At 35.4% G+C, this 22,263-nt stretch overlaps 1 protein-coding gene across 3 annotated transcripts in view; it reads right to left on the bottom strand.

Annotated features, from left to right (window-relative positions):
* mybpc2a (myosin binding protein Ca) overlaps positions 1-22,263 on the bottom strand; it is a 66,613-nt gene that overhangs the window by 31,113 nt on the left and 13,237 nt on the right. The window contains exons 2-9 of one of the 3 annotated variants that reach the window (XM_032588233.1): positions 14,912-14,947; positions 13,484-13,492; positions 13,381-13,401; positions 4,979-4,993; positions 3,945-4,028; positions 2,806-2,954; positions 2,385-2,502; positions 2,132-2,180 (exon numbers count right to left, since the gene is read on the bottom strand). In XM_032588233.1, the coding sequence (XP_032444124.1) occupies positions 2,132-2,180; positions 2,385-2,502; positions 2,806-2,954; positions 3,945-4,028; positions 4,979-4,993; positions 13,381-13,401; positions 13,484-13,492; positions 14,912-14,947 (481 nt within the window). The remainder of the gene's footprint in view (positions 1-2,131; positions 2,181-2,384; positions 2,503-2,805; positions 2,955-3,944; positions 4,029-4,978; positions 4,994-13,380; positions 13,402-13,483; positions 13,493-14,911; positions 14,948-22,263) is intronic. The other 2 variants (XM_032588234.1, XM_032588235.1) reach the window with 2 other exon arrangements.

Below are 22,263 nucleotides of genomic sequence, written 5' to 3'. Positions count from 1 at the left end.
CTGTTGATATTTTCAAACGCTGTGAAAGCAGTTGCACGGCTAACATAATTTTCACGCTCAGTCGACCACTTTTTATTTATTTTTTATTCTGCGTGCTGAGAGGGGACGGTATTGTCCTGGGAGGATTCGCTCCCCTCAGGACAGCCGGATGAACGCTGGCCTCAGATGATCTGCTCTTACTGGAGCCGGCTCTGAAGTTATTTGGAGTTCTCTCGCTCTCAGATGAGTTAAATGAACCTCAAACACACGAGGACGACGCTCACTATGATGTTAGAAAACAACAAAAACCAAATCCTGCTGATGCTTTGTAGAAATCGCCATGCAGACTCAACACCCCCAGGACTTTTTCCCATCTCGTTTTCCTGCTTATATGTTAATGTAAAAGGCGGATTAAGGCGTTCTTATCTAACCAATTTCAATTAATCAGATCCTCCCTGACATTTAAAAACATATTCAGATGAAAAAGCTTTTTGCTAAAACGATCTAATGCCCAAAATGATTCGACTCAGCGCTCCAAATCCTTCAGATTAGGTGTAAAAACATCTACAAATATTAACTCCAAAGGCGCTTTTTAAAAAAATACATGTATTTATAGACACCTTTTTCATTCAGTTGTGAAAAAATATAATTTCTGAGATTTATTGTGTTTTAAAAACAGAGATATTGTCTAAATGGGAAATCCCAGAGTTCTGGACTTTCTCAAAATAATGTCTTTAAGTTTACATAAAAATAGATGAATTACATAAATCGTTTAATTTTGTCTCTATCTGTGCTGTATAAGTTCTGTTCTCTAGGAGTTATTGTTATTTTTTCTGTATAAATAACCAAAATATTTAATAAACATATAAAAAATAAATAAATAAATGTACAAAAATGTATCCATGTTGCTGCGGCAGTAGATGTAGACCAAATAATAATAAATTAATTGTACAGATATAAATTAAGAGTAGGAATTGTGACATAAAGTAAAAATTAGATAAAGTAAATTAGTAAATATTTATAACATTTGATAATTAGATGTAGGATTTAATAAGCTTTTGCTTCTTCCTGCTTTTTGAATGATTTAAAATTATTATATTTTCTTTTCTCATTTATTTTTTAAAATCTGCTCAATTGTATTTGTTATTTTGTTTGTTGAAGCACTTTGTGATTTTTTCTTTTTTCTTTAAAGGTGCTACGTAAATAAATATTTTACCTGTTAGAAAATATCTAAGAGAAAAGAAAATTGAGTTTATTTCTGTTTTTCTTGCAATGGATCTGCTTTTACCTTCTTTAAGGTGTGAACTGAAAAAACTTTAGGTGAGGAGAGAAAACAACAAAAGTGTTAATTGTATAAGCTAAGAAGCTTTCCTTGTGGAGCGAACATTTTAACTGAGAACAACACGTCGTTTGGACGTTTGGCTAATGTAGCCAAAGGCTCAACCAACTCGTCGTTTTGTTTTTCTGACTATGTTATCATTTCACTTTATACTCTGGGTGTTTTCACCCGCAGTTTTGGTTCAAATGGGGACTAAAGTTACAACATTCGTTACATTTTCAGCTGCTGCGGTTCAATTTCACACTGCACCAAACAATCCAAACTAAACCTGTTCCCCTCCTCACCTGTGGGGGCGCTGCATCAAGAACCACAGAAGGAAACGACACGAAGATACTGAGCTCAACAAACAAAATGCAAACTTCCTCTGATGCGAACTAAAAAAACCAACTTAAACACAAAAAAAATCGGCACATTATTTCTGTTATAATACGGGAAAAAGTTTTGTTATAAGTGAAATAATCTGCCAGTGAAACTAGAACTTTTTTAATAATAATGATTTACTATTGACTGAAAGGTTACTTGTAAGATAGTTTTGTCTTATTTCAAGTGTATTAAAATATTTGGACTGGAAACTATTTCATGATTTCATGTTTTTACAGTGTAGAGTTCAATTAGCTGCTGTGAATGCAACCAAGTTTGTTTGTTTTGTTTTTTTTTTCCAAAAAGTTACTGAAGTAGACGTAACTGAGTAAATGTAACTAGTTACTACCCACTCTGGTTAAAAGACGCTGAAACTCCTGATGACATACAGGAAGTAGAAGCTTTGAGACGTGACAGGAAGAGAGAGACGGCGAGTTACAGAGCGACACTCACGATCGTTTAAACGCCTCCAAGATGTTGTCCTGCTGGTCCTCCTGCGCGGCTGGAAGCAGCAGACAGAAACAGGAAGTGAGGTTAATTCATTACGCCGCGCCACAGGAATAATGAACTGATGACCTGGATGATGGGCTCTAATGTCTGCGGCGCTCTGCGTGTTATTGGCTGACACAGTCGGTTACGGCGTCATGGCGGACGCGTTGAATGGAAGATGACAATGATGTGATTACGTGTCGGTCTGCAGACCTACCCGCCACGGAGACTTCGAAGGCGCAGCTGTCGCACTTGTCTTTGGCGGTGACCTCGCAGCGGTAGCCACCTGCGTCTCCGTCCACCACCTTGATGATGCTCATCTCGTACGTGTAGATCTGACGGAGAGACGCATGAAAACCGAAGCACAAACAGTCACTGCAGCTTCAAGGTTGTGGTTTTGTAAAAATCTGCATAATCACATTTAATAATGTCATTCTTCTTCTTTTTTTTAAGTAGAAGCCAAAATAAATCAGGATTTTTAAGCTTTTCTTCATGTTTGCTATTGTTTTGTTTTTTCTACCTCCACTTCCAAAAAACCTGCGCTGCCCCTTTAAGGCTGGAAAACATCCAACACTGACAGGTTTACAGCCTGTAGAGCAACGCGTAGACAGGTTGAGACAGAGAAAATGGCCGAGTACCTTGGTGTTTCTGTCGTACGACTCCTTGAACTGCAGGTGCTTCCCAGCTTTGCTGGACAAGTCGAGCCACTTCCCCTTCAGCCACTTCATGACGGGCTTCCTGCTCAGCGTCGACGAGTCGACTTTGGCCACAAACGTGATGTCCTTCCCTGCCAGCAACCAAGATGGAGGACATTTTTATTCCAGACAGATAAACAGTTTGTCCTCTTGAAGAGTGGACACTTGTAAATGTAATATATATATATATATATATATATATACATATATATATATATATATATGTATATATATATATATATATATACAACCTTGTTAAAATATTGGCTTTCTGTGATGTAAAAAAAATGAAACCAGCATAAGAAAATGTTTCCCACATTTAATGACTTATAGTCTGTAAAGTTTAAGAAAAAAACTAATTAATCTGCTTGGTGTAAAAGGCAGAAAGCATAAAGTGATCCAGAATTAGTTGAACATGTTGGCCTTAATATGTTGTAAGTTTTCTATTAACTAAAAAAATTTGCTGTTTGTGATACAAAAAAACTCAGAATTACTTAAAAAATTAACATCTTTTGTTCTATTTTTCACCTGCTGGGTTGATGATGCGTTTTGGTCCATTCTGTACTGGAATCTACAGGGTAAACACAGGAAGGCCAACTTTACCCGAGCTGTTAATTATCATATTACGTTTGACTGGTGATTTTAGATAATGCCACACTGTGTCACTGTTGGCTGTAACAAAAAAAAAAAAAAAAACAGTGAGGTGAGTCTGGATCACTTCCCACACGAAAACACAAGAAGACTGCAGTGGGAGAGAGTCGGAGACAAAGACAACTTCCAAAGAACCTAATCTTTGCCCTCATCATTTCTCTCCAGAAGACTTTGAGTCAGTTGTGTGAGCAAAACTGACAAAGGCAAACCGATGATACCTTAACGAGCTAAAAATAAATGCTGCAAAGTGAAACATGTTGAAACTGAACCAAATACGGGCTTCAACAATTTCTGTACAGAATGTTACATCAAAGGTGAAAAAAATTGCCTTTTCTTTTTTACTTTACATCATAAAATGATGTAAAGTTAAAGTTAGCTTTTTTCACTCGTTTTAACGTCTTCTGTATTACTCAGAGTTTATTTTGGCAAACCTTTGGTGGCGGTGGCGCTCTCTGGCTTCACCACAAACAGACTGCTCTGCTCAGACATCTCACCACCTTCTCCTGGTGCAGCATCTGAGATGAAAATTCAACCACAGACGACAGATTAGAGCAGGAAAACATGACCCAGCAGCACCGATGAATCCACAGACAGAACACCACGGGAGGAGACAAACGGACCAAGCAAATCACTAAAGCATCTCTGAACTGTCGGGGAAAATATCTGGGTTTAATTTAAGGGCAAAACGTTGCTGGGCAAAATGTTTTGGTTTTTGAAGATTTCATTTTTAGAAAATCTAGGGTTTTTTTCTATAGTGCAGAGAGTGATGTCAACGTGTCCAGGGCGGCCATCTTGTTTTACAACTTCTATTTTTTTGTACTTTGAATTCAGATCAATCTTACAATTAAATATAAATTTCACGCTATGATTTTTTTTTTAAATAGGAAGAAAAGTCATAATATTACAAGAATTAAGTCATAGTATGAGAATAAAGTTCTATGACAATTAAGTTGAAATCAAATGACAATAATGTCTTAATATGAGAATAAAGTAGTAGTAAAAAATATATAATTTTGTTTGTCTCATAATGGTAAAATTGCATCTTTATTCTGCCAATATTATGAATTATTTTTTGTAATTGAACAATAATTCCCATAGCCTCGTCCTAATACTCAATAGTGCAACTCACTAAAGGGGTGACTAAAATAAAAGCCACTCTTTGAAAATGTTTCCTATTATTTCTAATTACTTTATTGGAAAAAATGTGAAAGAAAAAAAAGTCAAGAGAAATGGGAAATTTTATGTTTTTGCCATATTTCCCAGCCCTAATTAAAACATCAAATTATCATCTCTAGGTTCTGAACTGAGGATTTTAACTCTCTTTACTCAACTGTTGGGGGTAGAAACCAACTGTGTAGTCGTCTGACAAAAAAACTCTGTTTCTGTTAAAAGCGCCATCTTTGTAACGTGTTTGCTTGCCAGTCAGAATTCTTCACAGAAAAACTAAAACATTATTTTTTCTTACCATCAAGAGGCAACTCTGCACCAAATGAGGAAAAAAACAAAAGACAGAGACAGCAAGTGAGACATCAATCTGTGCAGAACCTGCCGTTGCTCTTAATAATCAAATCAACGTGCTTTCACGCACCTTTCCGCCTGTCTTCAACATAACTGTAAGAAACTGTTTCTCCAAGCCACATGTTATGTTTCTGTCACCATGACAACAAATTGTTTTAATAGTAGGTCAATTTTAGAGGTGACCTACTGTGCTTCTTGAATATGTTAGGATCTATGGTCTATACAAAACATGGTTTTTACATGTTTTGCACAAAATCATTCTTAGATAATGAGATTCCAGTCTGGTTAGTTCAAAATAAGCCATTTGCACTTGAAAATGGCTGCAAACCGATGCGCAATTTTACAACCGTACATCTTTGTAAAGCAAAAGCGGAGCCTCTTGTGCAACCAAGGAGAATGCAGCGATCGGTTTCTGGATGGTAAGTCACCAACAAAACACTTGTCTTTTCCAGCAGCCGTTGTAAAGCCCATTGAAACTCTTGGTAGTAGCCTAATATTTACCGCGAGAGTTCACCACTGCTTACATTCCACCCTCAGCTGTTACCGACCTTTAATTACATGAGCAATAACCACATTTAACTTCCCTTTAAGATCACAATAAAGTATTTCTGAATTGAGTTATTTGAGCTGACTAAACGTGCTGGAGTTCCACGTGGGTTGCTAGGTAACAGGGTGGAACTCTGCTGGGGTTGCTAGGTTACACTCTGGAAGTTTCCAAACACTCAGAAGAAACATTAACTTATTGCCAAAACACAGCAGTAGGGGATTTTTAAAGCATTTTTAAGCCGTTGAGACACAAATAAAAGTACGGAAACATGTAAAATGCGAATTCTTGCATAATAGGTGCCCTTGAAACGTAAAAAAACTCCTGAATGGATCCAGGGTCACGAGTCAAATGAGGTCATGCTTCTTCATAAATTCACAGAGCCATGCTGTGGGCGCCACTCCCCGCCCGAACCTCCTCGCTGCTTTTATGGGTTCAGTTAATTCGATCTTTTAATCAAAAGTACCCCAGAGGACAGATCCAAGTTCAGCTGTTCAGGATGATTTAAAGGGTTTCAGTCAGAATGCTAAACAGGAAAGCGGATCTCGGAAAGAAAACCCAGGGGACACTTTTGAATGTTTGCAGTCTTACACTGTAACACCGGATCCTCCATCGCGTTCGCTGGGAAAATTCTCTGTGAAATTAACTCCTCACTATATCTGGCAGTAAAGCTGGAGATCTGAGTTTTGGACAAAAGCCTGCAGGGACATTTAGAGACTCTATTTATAATAAAAGCCTTTGATAACACTTGGAAAAAAATCTGCAATTATTTATTTTGAAGCTTGCATGCTAAGCTTTGCTTTTATTATTATTACTTTTTTAAATCAAGTCATGCCAATTAAAAAAGTAAAACATAATTTATTCTAAATGCTGTAAAATTTCATATTTTCTGACACAAATAGCAGAATAATTGTAGCCACATTCTTAAAGGAGACCCATTATGCTTCCTTTTAAATCACTTAGAATAGCTCTGTGAGCTACATAAAACATGTTAATTAGATTTTTGTACAAAATCATTCTGAAATAATTAGATATCAGCTGCTCATTATGCCTATTTTGAGCTCCTTTCAGAATGAGCTGTTTTAGGGTCCTGCCACTTTTATGCAAATAAGCTGCAGCTGGCCACGCCCCCTCAACTCAACGTTCACAGATTATAAATGTGAAAATAATTGGGAACAGACGCGCAATTGTACAACAGTCTTTTCCAGCAGCGCAAACAGCGATAAAATCGGCTGGCCAAACGTGTTGGAGTTTGGCTACGGTTGCTAGGTGACGGGCTGAGCTCCGCTGAGGTTGCTAGGTAACAGGGGAGTGACTTAATAATCGTGAGTTTTTGTAGCTGCTTGTTTTCCAGACACCAAAAAATATCAACTTATTGCCAGAAAAATGGCTGGATGTTTTGTTCTTGGACTGTTTCTAGAGAGATTCAAGCGGAAGAATAAAATTGTGCAAAAAGTGAATTTTGCGTAATAAGTCCCTTTTCGGACAAGCTATACAGCTAAAAGCACATACCTTTAGTACTCAAAAGTCTGACTTTCTTTGTTCTAACACCTGGTGGAACTCAGATTTTAAAATTACACACTGCAAAAACAGAAATTCTTAAGTATTTTTAGTCTAATTTCTAATGCAAATATCTTAGAACACAGTATAAGACAAAACTAACTCATAATCAACTTATTAGCAAGATATAGGAGCTTGTTTAGAGTAAATAATTTCATAATATTGATGAAAACATACTACTTTCATTCTCAGATTATTTCACTTATAACATTGGCGAAATGTTGTTAGTACTTCTTAATAAATTTTAAGGAATTACTGTCTCTTATTGCTGAAAACTTGCTTATAAATTAGTTTGGTCTTATTTCAAGCATACTAAGGGATTTTCACTAGACCAAAAATACTTGGTATGTTTTCCTGTTTTTACAGTGTAGGTCTCTGACCAATTACTATCTCAAATCCAACATGGCTGCCATTCATTTAAGATCACTAAGTTGAAATAATACACAGTGAATTTTCACATTTCAAATTTTTTTCATTAAATCAATAGAAGAAATTATTATAAAACATGTATTTGTGGATTCAATAATTCTATAATTTGAAAAGTTTAAATGTCCCAGCATTTGTTTCATAATTCTGAGAACTGGGATGTAAAATCCTAATTAAACTGCATTTTTCAGCGTGTTGGTCCCACTTGTCTTTCCCTGAAGGAAATAAAAAAATTAGTAACATTTTAGTGGCCAGCAGATAAATGCTGCACACATTTTTAGCTGACTAGACAAAGCTTTTAATTAAAACCTCAGTCAATTTACTGATTTTTAAAGCTATTAAAGACACCAGAGATACTGCGGCTGAATAATGCTGTTAATTTCACAGTTATTACTAATTTATTGTAGCAGCAATTTCTAAATCTCATGAAAAGACAGTGACAACAGAACCATAACTGTGTTAATTACATACATATTGGACTGTAATATTCTCCAACTGTAGCATAAAGGAGCTAATTTCTAACATATAAAGCACAAATCCATCATATAGCAACGCTTTGCTTGCATTTACTAACTAATCTTTAAAGTCACCAGCTTGTTCATCTTCTATATTAACTTGTTTTAAAGTCGACTTCTTTCAACTAGCCGCTAATCTGATGTGTTTTTTTATTTTAAATAGCATTGCAACAACTATTATGGCTTTAAATGTCTATTAATAACTATGTAAATTAGCAGAAACAAGCAGGCTGCTATAGATTTACCTACAGAAGGCTGGATACCAGTTAATGGTACTAAGGACAAGAGTCAATGTGCCGTAAAGCAGGAGTAATGTACTGTAAGCTTTACACACAGAGCCGTGCTAATGACTCTTTGGAATATGAACAGGATTTTAACAGATTAAATCTTAGAATAAAGGAACATGTACATGAATTTGCACTCAGGAAGTAAGGGTTTCATCAGAGAGACAGACTGGTGGAAGAAAATGTCTCTGTGACAGATGTTTCTTTTTTTTATTTCACTTTCTAATGCCAGCCTGAAGAACATTTTGTGTCCAGGATGTGTGAGGTCTGCAGAGATGTTAAAATGCAAGATATGAAGATGCAAAAACACTTCAAGTCTGGCAGACGTGAGCCATTTCTTTTCACCGTTACACTGCAAAAACACAAAATCTTACCAGGAAATTTTGCAACTTTTTTGTGCAAATATCTCAGTACACTTGAAATAAGACGAAATTGACTTACAAGTAACTTTTCAGCAAGATATAGGAGCTTATTTTTAGTAAATAATGACAAAATATTGAGGAAAAAAATTGTTCCACTGGCAGATTATTTTACTTGTAAAATGGCAAAAATGTCATGTTAGAATAGAAGAGAAATAATCTGTCAATAAAACATTTTTTTTTTTATCTATATTACGGAATTAATTACTAAAAACAAACTTAAGTGAATCTTGCTTAAATGTTACTTGTAAGTTAGTTTTGTCTTATTTTAAGTGTACAGAGATATTTGCACTAGAAACCAGACAAAAGAAAAACACTTTGATTTTACAATTTTGTGTTTTTGCAGTGTAAAACTTGTAAAGCACATGTCAAACTCAAAACTCGTTAGTTTTTATTTGACCCTCTAGTCGCCACATAAATAGAAGTTTCAAGATTACAGTTGGGTTTTTAAATATCATTTTATCAATTGAATCAAAGCAGTTTTTATCTATTTACTGGCAAATTACATCAATTAGTCCATCCAGTTTTTTGACCTCCACAAAATCGACAGATTGCCGCATTTATTCGCACAAAGTTTCAGCAGAAATTGCAAAAAACATTAGTTTTAAGTGATGCTACCTCCCACCTGCAGGTGGCAGTGTTTCTTATGTCTCCTACTGCTGCCTCAGCCTCACCTGATGTCAAGTTGTTTTGTGAAATATTCACATTTACCATCATACATAAATGGAACTGTTTCTAAATTAGCTCCACAAAAGCTATAATTTTGATTGCAGAAAAAAAAAATCTCAAAGCAATCATAAAATCCCGGAGGAACTGATCAGTGTGAAAAGATGTTCAATATTATATAATTTTGAGAAGAACTTATAGCTATTTATAAATATTTTAACAATTTGTTATTGGGTTTCATTAATACACTCTGGCCTTTAAGAAGATCCATGATAAGAGCTTGACACCCCAGAAAGCTCTTATCATCTTTAGCCAACACCAACATTACATCACAAATGCTGGAGTCGATTTCTTTGATCTATGCTGTGTGAGGAAGCAGAACGCATTCAGGTTCGAGTGAGAAGCAGAGAGAGGAAGAAGGTGGGGAAAGCTTTACATCAGGGAGTACAGGCAGACATGCTTGTTCAGGTTTAATGTCTCGTTTGCTGCTCATGATCATCGCTTACAAAGGAGTCTTGTGGGGCATAAATGTAACTCGCCGAGTGTTGGCCCCCCGAAGACCGCGACTCATTATAAATGAGCTGCGGTGTTGGTTTAAATGGCTGCTCCACTTCATCACTGCACACGTGCAAAAACGCTTAATCACTCTGCGGAAAGTTTATTATGATAACTGGCTGCAGACGCCCAGGAACATCTTTCTTCCTTTTGAGTTTTAGGATGTTTTCACATCGATAGACTCGGTTCGATTGAAGAGTTATATTTTCAGCCGCTGCGGTTCAATTTAACACTGTAGTGTGTCAAACGAACCAAAACCTTTCAAAAACCTGTGGGGGGCGCTGCACCAAGAACCACTGAAGGAAAAAACATGAAAACCTCTGAAGAAGAAACAGAGGACAAGTTCCTTCTTCACAAAATGTAGACAAAAGTGGAGTGCGTCAGATTTTAGCGGCTGTAGGATTTTGCTTTTGCGACATTTGTTCCGCTAGCACGTTTGTTCTGATTGTATTTACCCAGAATGCCCTGCGCTCTCGTCCGCTTCCAGCTTTTGGAGCGGTCTCTGGTTCGCTTGGTGTTCACATATACATTCAAACTAGACCAGAGTTCAATTCAACTAAACTAAGACCCAGGTGTTTGATTACGAACACCACCAACTGAACTGAACTTTCTACAAACAAACTAGAGTTAAATTAAAACGGACTAAACACGGCTGCTGTGAATGACCTAGATGTTTTCCCACCTGGTAGTCCGGTAAACTCGGTTAAACTGGGGACCAAAACTGCAACATTTGTTACATTTTCAGCTGATGCAGTTCACTTTCACACTGCACTGTGTGAAATGATTCAAACCCTTTGAAAAACCAGTTCCCCTCCTTGCCTGTGGGGGCGCTGCACCAAGAACTACAAAAGGACATGACAGAAAAACCTCTGAAGAAGACACTGAGCGCAAAAATAAACAAAAAATGGAGTGGCGGATGTAGGATTTCTTTTTTTTTTTTGTAAAAGACTACGAGTTATTTCTCATGCTGGCATTAAACTAGCGCGTTTGTTTTGGTTGTATTTACCCAGAATGCCATGCGCAGTAGTCCGTTCCTGCTTTTGGAACGGTTTCTGGTCAGCTTGGTTTTCACATGAGCATTCAAACTGCACCAGATTTCTCTTAAACTGAACTGAGGACTGAGGTTTATTTTTTGGGTTGACGGCACATTCACACCTTCCCAAACATACCGGACTTTCCAGACAAACGGACTGGACTTTGATTAAAACGGACCAAACAAGGCTGGTGTGAATGTGAGCTGACATTAAAGTGAACTAAGTCTGAGCAAACTGAACACTCATAAGTCTGGATTTAACAAAGGATCTCCAGGGACTCTTATCACATTTCCCGGACAGAAGGAAAATAAATAATCTCCTTCATTATGATTCCCTTTGCTATATGCAGCTGTAAAAACATTGAACATAAATCTTTTATGGTCATCTACCATAACATATTCAACAATTTCACACTTAGTTTATCCACAGTCATGAATTTCACTGAAAACGTCTGGATTTTTCTTTGGTTTTTTATGCAGCTGGGGACATAAATTGTGAGGAATAATCACTGGTTCCTCCTGTTTTCCTCAAACGTCTCATGATCTGCAGCATGTTGGGAAAAATGCGCGGCGACAACTGATCGCAGCGCGGAGGAAATCAGACACACTCAGCGGAGCGCAACCAAACATGCTTAACATCAAGGGCTGAGGGAATATCTGAGCCGCTTGATTTAATCCAGGAGTTTGACGCAGAACGAGTTATGATATAGAATTAAATTACCGCTGGGAAAGACGTCTGGAAAGCCTGGAAATAAAACTGAAATATTTAGAGAGATCCAAGGTTTGATTTGAGTTTATTTATTCAGGAGGTTTGAAACTTCATTTTAAGAAAACATTGTTTGGTTCATCCTTTGTTTCACAGCAGACTCATCTGGAGAGTTTCTGGATGAAAAACTGGATCTCATCTGGTCAAAAGGAGAGATCAGTAAACCCCGTTTGTTTACGTTTGTGAAGGTAAGTTATTATTATTATTATCATTTTACTATTTCTGAGTTATTATTATTACGGGGTAATAAAGTCATCTGACAGTTTTGTGGTGTCTTTCTTGTGTTGGTTGTCTGAATGCTTTAAAGTTTTCATGTGCAGCTTCATCTCAGCTTTACACAAACAGACATAAACAGGCAGTGAATAAATTGATTTCCAATCACTTTTTTGCACCGAACAATTAATAATAAACACGTTTTCACAGAGGCTTTTTAAATGCGTATACATTTAAAATTTTAAATTGACATTTTTGACAGTATACAAAATAGACCAGCAAATATTGCAGTACGAATAACGCGAGGGAACGCAAAAGAAACATTTTCCCCATGTCCCCTGCAGGGCTCCGTACTTTTCAACTAAATAAAACAAACCTTTTTTTGAGTCCCTCATTCAAAAGATTTTCTTAACCTCCCTTCAAAGTGGATTAAAGTTTTTTATTAAATTAGCTTTTCTTCCATCGGTATGTCATAAATTATTATTTTTGTCTTAACCAAAAATGTTTTTAACATATTTTTTAATGCACTGCAAAAACACAAAACAAAAAGTATTTTTGATTTATTTTTCAGCAAAATATGGGAGTTGTTTTTAAGTCAATAATTACTTTCTATTGATGAAATAATACTCGTTCCACTGGAACAATTTTTCCTAACAGATTTCTGAATTTTTTGGCATTAATTTACTCCTTTCTTTTTTTCTTATCTACAATAACTAATACATCGTCGTACAAAACTAACTCGCAAGTAATTTTTCAGGAATATTCAGTAGCTTGTTTTAAATAAATAATTCTTTAACATTGACGAAAAAGTAATAGTTCTGTTATGAGATAATTTCACTTATAACAACGTAATTTCTCCATATTACAAGTAAAATAATCTTCCAGTGGAACAAGCACTTTTTAAAAATAAATCTTAAGGGATTATTGACTTTAAAAAAGCTCTTATATGTTGCTGAAAAATGTCTTGTAAGTTAGTCTTATTTCTAGTGTATTAAGATATTTGAAATAAACCAAAAATAATTGGTAAAAATTTGTGTTTTGCAGTGTAGATGACTACAATAAGAGTAAAAGACAGATGTGAGGAAATAATCTGGATTGCATGACATAAAGCTGCGCTGAAATACCAAAAGTCATACATGGATCCATGCAGAGTGAATAAACGGCTCCTGCTTCGGTCCAGATTCTACCAGCTGGGTTTAAATGGCGGAGCTAAAAGTGAGCGCTTGGCGCCGATAAACGCCACAGAGACGGTAAAACAGCATCCTGCTCCATCCAGCAGCGACGCCGTGGGAGTCATGCACCTCCACACTCAGTCCCATCACCACAGAAGATCACAGCTTCTGTGTTTGTTTCATCACTCAGCCTTACCGTCCTCCTCCGCTGGCTTCTCTGAATGATCGGAAAGAAACACCGGATGATGATGATGATGATTATAGGAACGATTGGGAAGGATGTGGTGGGTTTCTCTTACCCTTTTTGTCTGGAAGGAAGAACAGCAAAAACATTAATCAGAAATGATCCTGGAGAGGTCAGTCTGAGCATAAAGCAAAGGAGTAAGTGTCAGCTACACTACAAAAACATACAATATTACCAAATGTTTTTGTCTAATTTCTAGTGTAAATAACTTAGTACTTGAAATAAAACAAAACTGCAATGGTGTATTAGAGCCATTACAGATAAAATAGTAGAGGAGCAGTACATTTCTGCCAAAAAACTTGGATTAATTTCAGAAAATTTCTAGAAAAAAAACATGGAAATTCCTAAGTTTGAAAAGTTGAAATTAAGGTAGAAAAAAAACTGGATATTTTGAAAATAATCTCAGAAATTTTCAAGAAAAAACATGGACATTTCTCAGTTTGTAAAGCGAAAAATTTGCAAAAAAAAAAAACCCCTCAAGAGATTCTAGCTTAATTTTTTTTTTTTTTTTGTAAAACCTTGGAAATTTCTGAGATTGAAGTTTTGAAAATGTCCTGGCAAAAACTCATATTCTGAGAATCTCAGACATTTTTGAGAAAAAATAATAATTTGAAATTTCGGAGTTTGTAAAGTGAAATCAGAAAAATTTTGCTTAGTCTTAGAAATTTTTGGGAAAAAAGTTGAAAATTCTCTGAGTTTCAAAAGTTTAACATTTTTACTTATTTTTCTAGAAAATCTCTGATAATAATCTCAAAATTTTGGGTTTTTTGGCAGAAATTTACTCATTTTTCTATCTATAACGGCCATAATACACTGTCGTGCAAAACCAACTTACAAGTAACCTTTCGGCAACTTTTTGACTTTTTTTGTCAATAATTCCTTAATATGAATAAAAGTAAGTAGTAAATCCACTAGCAGATTATTTCACTTAAAACAAAGTAAATTATTAGATGTTTTTAAGTTTAGAAGCCTTTAAACACATTTGTGCCGACTACATTACTGTATGAAGTTTTGGTGATCCGTTTTTATTTTTTGATTATTGAGAACAACTGGTTTATCTCTAATAAACCAACTAATCTAAGTCTATTCTTACATTTCACCAGCTGTAATGTGACAGATAATGAACCCATAGGAAATAAAATACATACATTTAGATCATTAATCAACAAAAACATGACTTTATTTTAAATTTAAAAACCAAACATCTGAATTTCATCATGTTATGTTTATGCATACAAGTGAAACAATCTGCCAGTAGAACCAGTCATTTTTCATCAATATTAAGGAATTATTGATTTAAAAGAAGCTGCTATGTTGCTGAAAAGTTACTTGAGAGTTAGTTTTGTCTTATTTCAAGTCCAGTAAGACATTTGCACTAGAAACTAGACCAATATACTTGGTAAGGTTTTGTGTTTTTGCAGTGTAAGCTGAGTTACTGTGGATTCCCTTGAGAGCTCAGATTTGGTGCCACTTAGACTCTTACCAGCAGGGGCTGCTGCAGCCTTATCGCTCTGGGCTTCTGCAATTAAACAACAATTATGCAAATTAATTAGTACATCCTCATTATTTCATATCATCTAGCACCAGCAGCACTAATTTTGCGCAGTCACATTAAAACGTTGGGACTCAGTGAACTGTTTGAAGAGCAACATCTTGTGATCTGAATCCTCAAGAGGCCCCAGTAATTATTGCCATCAATAGCTAATCATTCCTGCACATAACTATGGGCACTTATCAGTTTAGTTTATAAAAAGCAGACATGGGGAAAAAGAAAGTGCACCCTTTTACAATTTGTATGTATCGGTGCATGATTACAACAGGGTTGGGTGTTTACCAGCTTCTTAAACCATTTAAATCTACCTTCAGGTGAAAAAATTTATTGTTTAATAATCAAAACTTAAATTAATCTAATGAATCTGTGTAGGAAAACAAAGAGTTGCCATGGTGACACATTAAAGATGACCTGTACAGATTAGGACAGGTATTGTTTGATTGTATCGCTTTTTGTGGCCGATACAAAAAACAGATCAATCTCAGATAACAAGATTTCAGTTTGATTCGTTCAGAGTGAACTGTTTTAGGTAAAACCAGCCATACAAAAGTGCTGGAACTTATGTTGCTAGGTAACGGGAGTGAGCTTGGCTGGGGTTGCTAGGTAACAGTGAGGGCTTCTGGGTTGCTAGGTGAGCACCAGGGCCTGCTGATTTAAGCAATGGCGTAGAGAGGAAACAAAAAAAGGAGTAAATTGCGAGATCAAACTTTTAAATTTTCTTGAAAAAAAACGTTGCAGGAGAAAGTTTTAGCTAACTTTTGAAGCTCAGAAACTTCTGAGTTTTTTGTAGAAAATGTCCAAGATCAATCTAAAAATTTTAGTACAAATTATTTTAGCACGTTTTCACTTCAAACTATGAGATTTCTGAGATTAATCTCAAAATTTTGGAATGTCTTTAAACTCAAATTTTAATTTTCAAACTAAGAAATTTAAAAGACCAATATAAAAATTTAGGTTTTTTTCCAAGTAACTTTTTAACTTTTAAACTAAGACATTTCCGAGATTTTTTTTCTTTCCAGAGTTTTTTGGCGAAAATGTACTCCTTTTTTCTTATATCATTTTCTAGACACTAAAAAACACGAACTTGTTGCCATAAACCAGCCCAGTGATTTTTAAAGTTCTTGGATTGTTTGTAGAAGAAGTAGAAACCCAAATGCAACAACGAAAATGTGCATAACATGAATTTTGCATAGTAGGTTACCTTTAAATATTTTTAGTACCTGGTAAAGGTCATTTTTAAAAGTGGATGAGTTTGCACTTTAAGGCAAAATCTCTGGGTAAAGAAATCCAACCAGTGCATGAAACCAGAGTTTTAACAAACAGTCGTCTAACTCTCCTTCATTTCTGCAGGGATCGCTTCTGGCAAAAAGGAATATTGGATTTTAACAAGCGAACGGTGCGCGATCCGAACGAGCTTTACAGAAACAGCAAGGCTGAGATAAATATAAGTGAGTTTTTTGGTTTTTTTTACAGAGATCATGAGGAATAATTGAGCTTTAAATTTCACCGAAAGGCTCGGCCTCGAGACAAATGAGCTTTTGATGGGATAAAGAACATCAAAGTTCCAGGATCGCAGAAATCTGGGTTGCTTTAGCAGCCGGAGGAACGAAGATCAGGAATAAATTTATGTCTGCCAGGAAAACCGAAGCCCACAGCTGGCTTAGCTCCGGCAGCATTCAGCATCTATTTAAAAGATCTACGTTAATAATATCGCTGGACTGTTTAAACTTCAGGAAAGGAAGGAAAGAAGGGAGGAAAGGAGGTAGGGAGGGAAAAAAGAGGAAACATTGGAAGAGACGATGGAAGGGAGGGAGGAATAAAGGAAGGAAGAAACAAGGGAGAGAGGAAAGGAGAAAGGGAAGAAGGGATGAGGGACAGAAGGAAAAAAGGAAATAGGAAAGGAAGGAAGGAACATAGGAAGAGAAGATGGAAGAGATGAATGAATAAAGGAAGAAAGAAAGAAGGGAGAGAAGAAAGAATTATGGAAAGAAGGAAGGAATTATGGAAAGAAGGAAGGAATTATGGAAAGAAGGAAGGAATTATGGAAAGAAGAAGCAAGGAAAGAAGTAAGGAAGGAAGGACAAAAGGATGGAAGGGAGGAATATAGGAAGGAAAGAAGTAAAGAAGGAAGCAAAAGAAAAAGACAGAAAGGGCAGGAGGGAGGAAAAGAGGAAGAATAAAAAAAGATCAAAGGAAAGTAGGAAAGAACAAATGAAAAAGGTAGGAAAAAAGGAAGGAAGGAATGAAGGAGTTATGGAAAGAAGGAGGAAAGAGAAAAGTAATGAAGTAAGGAATGGAAAAAGGAGAAAGGGAAGGAAGAAAGTTTTACAACTTGACATTCTGCGATTATTTATGACGAATTATTTGCGTCTTCTTGAGGTTGGAAGCTAATGCAGCTTAATAAGGGAAGCCGAGAGTCAGTGAAAGTCATTACTGGGTTTCTTAGCTGAGTCCTTGTCGTTATTTACGTCTCTGTCATTGCGCTTCCTGAGGGATTCCTGCTCTCCATTCTGCTCCTGCCCTGCATCCCAAACATCTTCTGCTCAAATCGCACGGGGATTTGGGGTCTTATTCGTGGCATTAGCCGGCTTTGAAAAGCTCAATCAGCTGCTCAAGAATGTAAACAACTCAGCGGCAGAGTTACTCTTTATAATACGAGGTAATCAGTGCCAGAAGCACCACAGCAAATCACTTAGTTACAAAAAGAAGCACAGAAAAAACATTAAAATATTTTTAACAACCCTGATTTAGTAATGAATTAAGATTAAAACGGATAATTGAAATGGTTCTACAAAAACATTTAACTTTACTGTCATTTTAATTCATAGAAAAGTTTTTATTGACCTCAAAGTGGAGAAATTTACTGCATAGTAACAAAACAGATAGTAACAAAAGCAGGAAGTGGACTACAGCACAGGGCATTCTGGGTAAAAATATCTAAAACCAATATAAAGAATAATAGAAAAATTGGATAAAATCCAATTAAATTGATTTTTTTTTACTTTATAAGATATGTTTTTGTATAAAGTTATATGTGACCGTCCTCTTCATGCGAGTGTCTTCAGTCAGAGGCTTATTCAAATTCACTGTAATACAGACTGCTACAGGAGAGCTTTTCTAACAACAGCCATCAAAATCTAAAATAGCAATTTCTATTTGAGTTAATATGAGTTACATAACATTTAACTTACCTTTGGGATCAATAAAGTATTTTAGAATTTTAATGTAATCAAACTCTAAATTGTTTGTCTAGAAAATTTGGTTCGTTCGTTGAAAAATGCGAACTCTAGTCCGCCTATAAGCCTTGGTTTTGGTTCAGTTGATCGGCCAATGTGAACGCCAAGCGGACCGGAGTCCGCCCCAAAAGCAGAAAGTGGACTACAGCACAGGGCATTCTGGGTAAATACAACCAAAACAAATGTTTAGAGTTTAGCGTTGGCGCAAAAATTAGCTTGTAGTTTTTTGCCAGAGACAAGAGAAATCCTACAGCTGCTAAAATTTGATGCCACTCCAATTTTTTTTACATTTTCTGAAGAAGAAAGCTGCGTTCAGTGTCTTCTTCAGAAGGTTTTTGAATCGTTTCCTTCAATGGTTCTTGGTGCAGCGCCCCCACAGGTAAGGAGAGGAACAGGGTTTTTTAAGAGTTAATTTTGTTTGACAGTGCAGTGAGAAAACTAACTGCAGCAGATAAAAATGGAACAAATGTAGCAACTTTGTTCCCCAACAGAACCAAATCTATCAGGTGTGAAAACTCCTTAAGTGATAAAAATGAGATCTACTAAATGTTGTGATTCTCCTCTATTCATCTTCCTTCACCCATCATCATGAGATCCTGCTGTTCTCTGTAAGAGGCTGTTAACACACTACTGGAACCACTATGACCACCTAATCCCTCCCTGCTAACATGCTAACGCTAAACATAAGCCGCAGCTGCAGATCTATCTTCGCTCTCATTATCGTCCGGCCTTCATGCTTTGACCTAAATAACTTTACTCAGCAGTCATCTGTTTCCCTGTCTTCCAGGTATCTGTTAAATGGATAATATATCTTCCTCTTTGCTTAATGCAAATCCTCATTCTCAGCAGTTTTTATTCCGCTGCTTCTCTGTCCTACTTTAATCTGATTCCATGTTTTTTTTAAAGGGGAGAAGGGAGAGCAAAACTCAATGTAGATGAAATATGTTCTCTATATACTATAATATATATATATTTAATAATGTGGAATTTTTGTTGACATTATTGTGCTCAGCTACTGGTGACCTTATAAATATCAATACCAAACTGAAATACAAATAATTCAACACGTATCTAAAGTTTAAAACCAGTTTTTACTCTCCAAAGCTCATCTAGCTAGTTAGCTAATGCTAACTACAAAGTAACACTAAAGTTAAGATATGATAAAAGCTTAGTTACCAGAAGGTATTTTACTGTACCTCAGAGTTACTACATAAATAACTGTAGGAGCTATTAGTTACTGTAAAGGGTTTTAATTCCCATAAACCAACCAGTCTCAGAATGAATGAGTAGCACAATATTTGTTATTAATTGTCATTATTAATACTAAAATATTTCACATTAAGATCTAACCAATTATCAAAGAAGAAAAATGAAAATAATAATTAGTATCTACTTACTATTAATGGACTAAATTCAAAAACACAAAAAGTTTTTAAACCATGTAAAAAAAAAACAACAAAGTAAATGTTTAATACATTCATTGATGACTGGACTGCATTAAAGTCTAAAAATATTCCACTTAATTCACAAATGTCAAGAGGAATGATATTTTTCTTATTTCTGACAGAAATAGTAAATTTGAGGGGAAACAGGAAAGATCTTGTTTAGTTTCTCATTTTCACTCTTGAAATGTGTTGAAATTTGCTGTGGAAAAAGTAATAAATTATTATATTTTCATACAAACTCCCTTCAGAAGTTTGGTGTGAAATCTTTCCACTGTTAACAATAATCAGAACACAGAATATTAGTGCTGACATTTTAGATTAGAATAATACGGTTAGCTTTCATTAGCATCCGTTAGCTTCAGTTAGCTTCCATTTGCTTATGATTTCGTTAGCAATTATATGATTCCAACAACCAACACCAGATTCAAACTAGGTCTAATTTTGAAATGAACCATATAAACATCAATCAAAGAAGATGAAAAAGTAGAACAATTTATGTTTTAGGTAATACGACTGTTAGCTTCTGTTAGCTTACCTGTATGCATAAGTTTCATATTGGATTTATTTTTAACAATTAATCTGTGGAGTTCTGCTGATTCCTAAAACAAGTGACACCAGATTCAAACCAGAGATCATTTTGATATGAAAACATCTATAAAATATGATGAAAAAGTAAAAGAAAAGTGTTTTAGGTAATGCTACAGTTAGCTTTCGTTAGCTTTTAACTGTACTGTTTCAGACACATAGTTTCTTTAGCAAATCAACTGTGGAGTTCTGCTGGATCCTAAAAGAAATTATATCAACATAAACTACATAAAACATCAAAGTGTGTGCAAACGTAAAACTGTTTACATTTTAGTTGCCACCATTAGCTTCTGTTAGCGTCCGTTAGCTGTCTGTGTCTGAGAAACTTATACAAGATAAAGCTTAAATATTGTGATATAAATTTTATATTAAAAGCATACTTTATTTAGAACCAAAGGCTTTATGATTTAGTTTTTTTGTTCTGTGGCAGCACATTAAAAAACAAACAAACGCAACTGTTAATAATTCAGAAAACAAGCTGATTAATATCACAATGTTCTCTTCATCTCCGTCTGTTTGTCTCTCCTGCCGACTCGCATTTGAAGGCTAACCTCGGTGGAGCACGCTGCGTTAATCTCTTCTGACATTTTCTCGTCTTCCTCTGCTTGTTTAAGCAGTTACACTGAAAAACTGTCCAACCAAATTAACATTTGACTCATAAAAATGATTTTATTTCCTCACTGAACAACAAAGCTAGAAACGGCCATTTTAAATGTTTGTTTGATAGGATCTTGGTTGTCAGTTATAAACAGTAAAACTGTCACAGGAAAAATCCATAACTATAAAACAATTTATAATTCAACTTTGTTGATTTGACATAAAATTGTCGTAAATACATAAATCGGCAGAAACAGTAGTTTGTACTTTTTACATTTGTAAAAGTTGTTTTTTCCTGTAAAAAATGATTTTTATGGAAAAAGATTGTTTTTAAAACATGTTCATGTGCAGTAAAGAAAATGCATCATTTGTAACCGTGAAATAAACAATCATAATGCTATCTAACCGCAAAAAAAATTGCGTGTATGGAATCAGAAAAAATATATTTTCAGCTTCTCATAAAAATTAATCATTCAAGCTAGTTTATATTATTTTGATAACTTAAGCAGCATCAATTTTTACATATAAAAATATATAAAATATATATTTATCATATTTATTTAATATAAATATTATATAAATATTTATATATATATTTATATATAAAAAGATATATATATATACATTGTTTTTTACCCGAATAAACGCAGATGAGGCAGAAAATGATGGGGAAACCAAGCATTACCCGGTTTTATTTCCAGTGCAGTCTAAGGTTAAAGGGATGCTGAATACATTAGACAATTTAAAAGTGTCTACAATTTTCAGCCGAGGCTTAAAGCTAACGTGTTAACTGCTGGTGATTCTGGGACGAGCGCCTCCGCTTCACCAGAACCCAACACTGGGTCGTAGTAAAATGTTCCCGCTGCGCGTGCTTTGTTAATACAACCTTTTGCCCTTTATAGTACAGCGCAGTCATGCCACTCAACAGCTGTGTCAATAAAACTGAGAGCTCCTGTTACCATGTGTGCTTTATAGTATAAATGTTTGAACAAATTCACATTCACATATTTCTGATGAAATCGTAATTAGAAAACCCTTTTCAGGACCGCCACACCGACTTGGAAATGAAGTAAGAAATGTTATTTAATTTTAATAGCTTTTAAAGTACTTTTTTTTTCCACTTTATAATTATTCAACACGCTTTGTTGATGAAATATCACATGAAATTCCACGTAAATTTGTTTTTGTGGCATGACAAAAAATGGAGAAGTTGAGCTAATTTGTGCTATAATAACTTAAAATGTCTCAAGCTAATTGTTACTAATTGGATGAGATTTACTAGTCTAAAACTAAAACTTAAATGTAAAAATACAATGTTGGATAACTGTATTGCTCCAGATTAGCTGCTGTGCAAATTACTTAACAGGTTGTTGCTAGGTAACCAAAGAATGGCTGGGTTGCTAGGTAACCAAAGAGTGAG

Source organism: Xiphophorus hellerii, chromosome 16 (genome assembly GCF_003331165.1).
Source record: "Xiphophorus hellerii strain 12219 chromosome 16, Xiphophorus_hellerii-4.1, whole genome shotgun sequence".
Lineage (NCBI taxonomy): Eukaryota > Metazoa > Chordata > Actinopteri > Cyprinodontiformes > Poeciliidae > Xiphophorus > Xiphophorus hellerii.
Note: the sequence above shows the minus strand (reverse complement) of the source record. Positions and strands in the feature narration are given on the sequence as shown.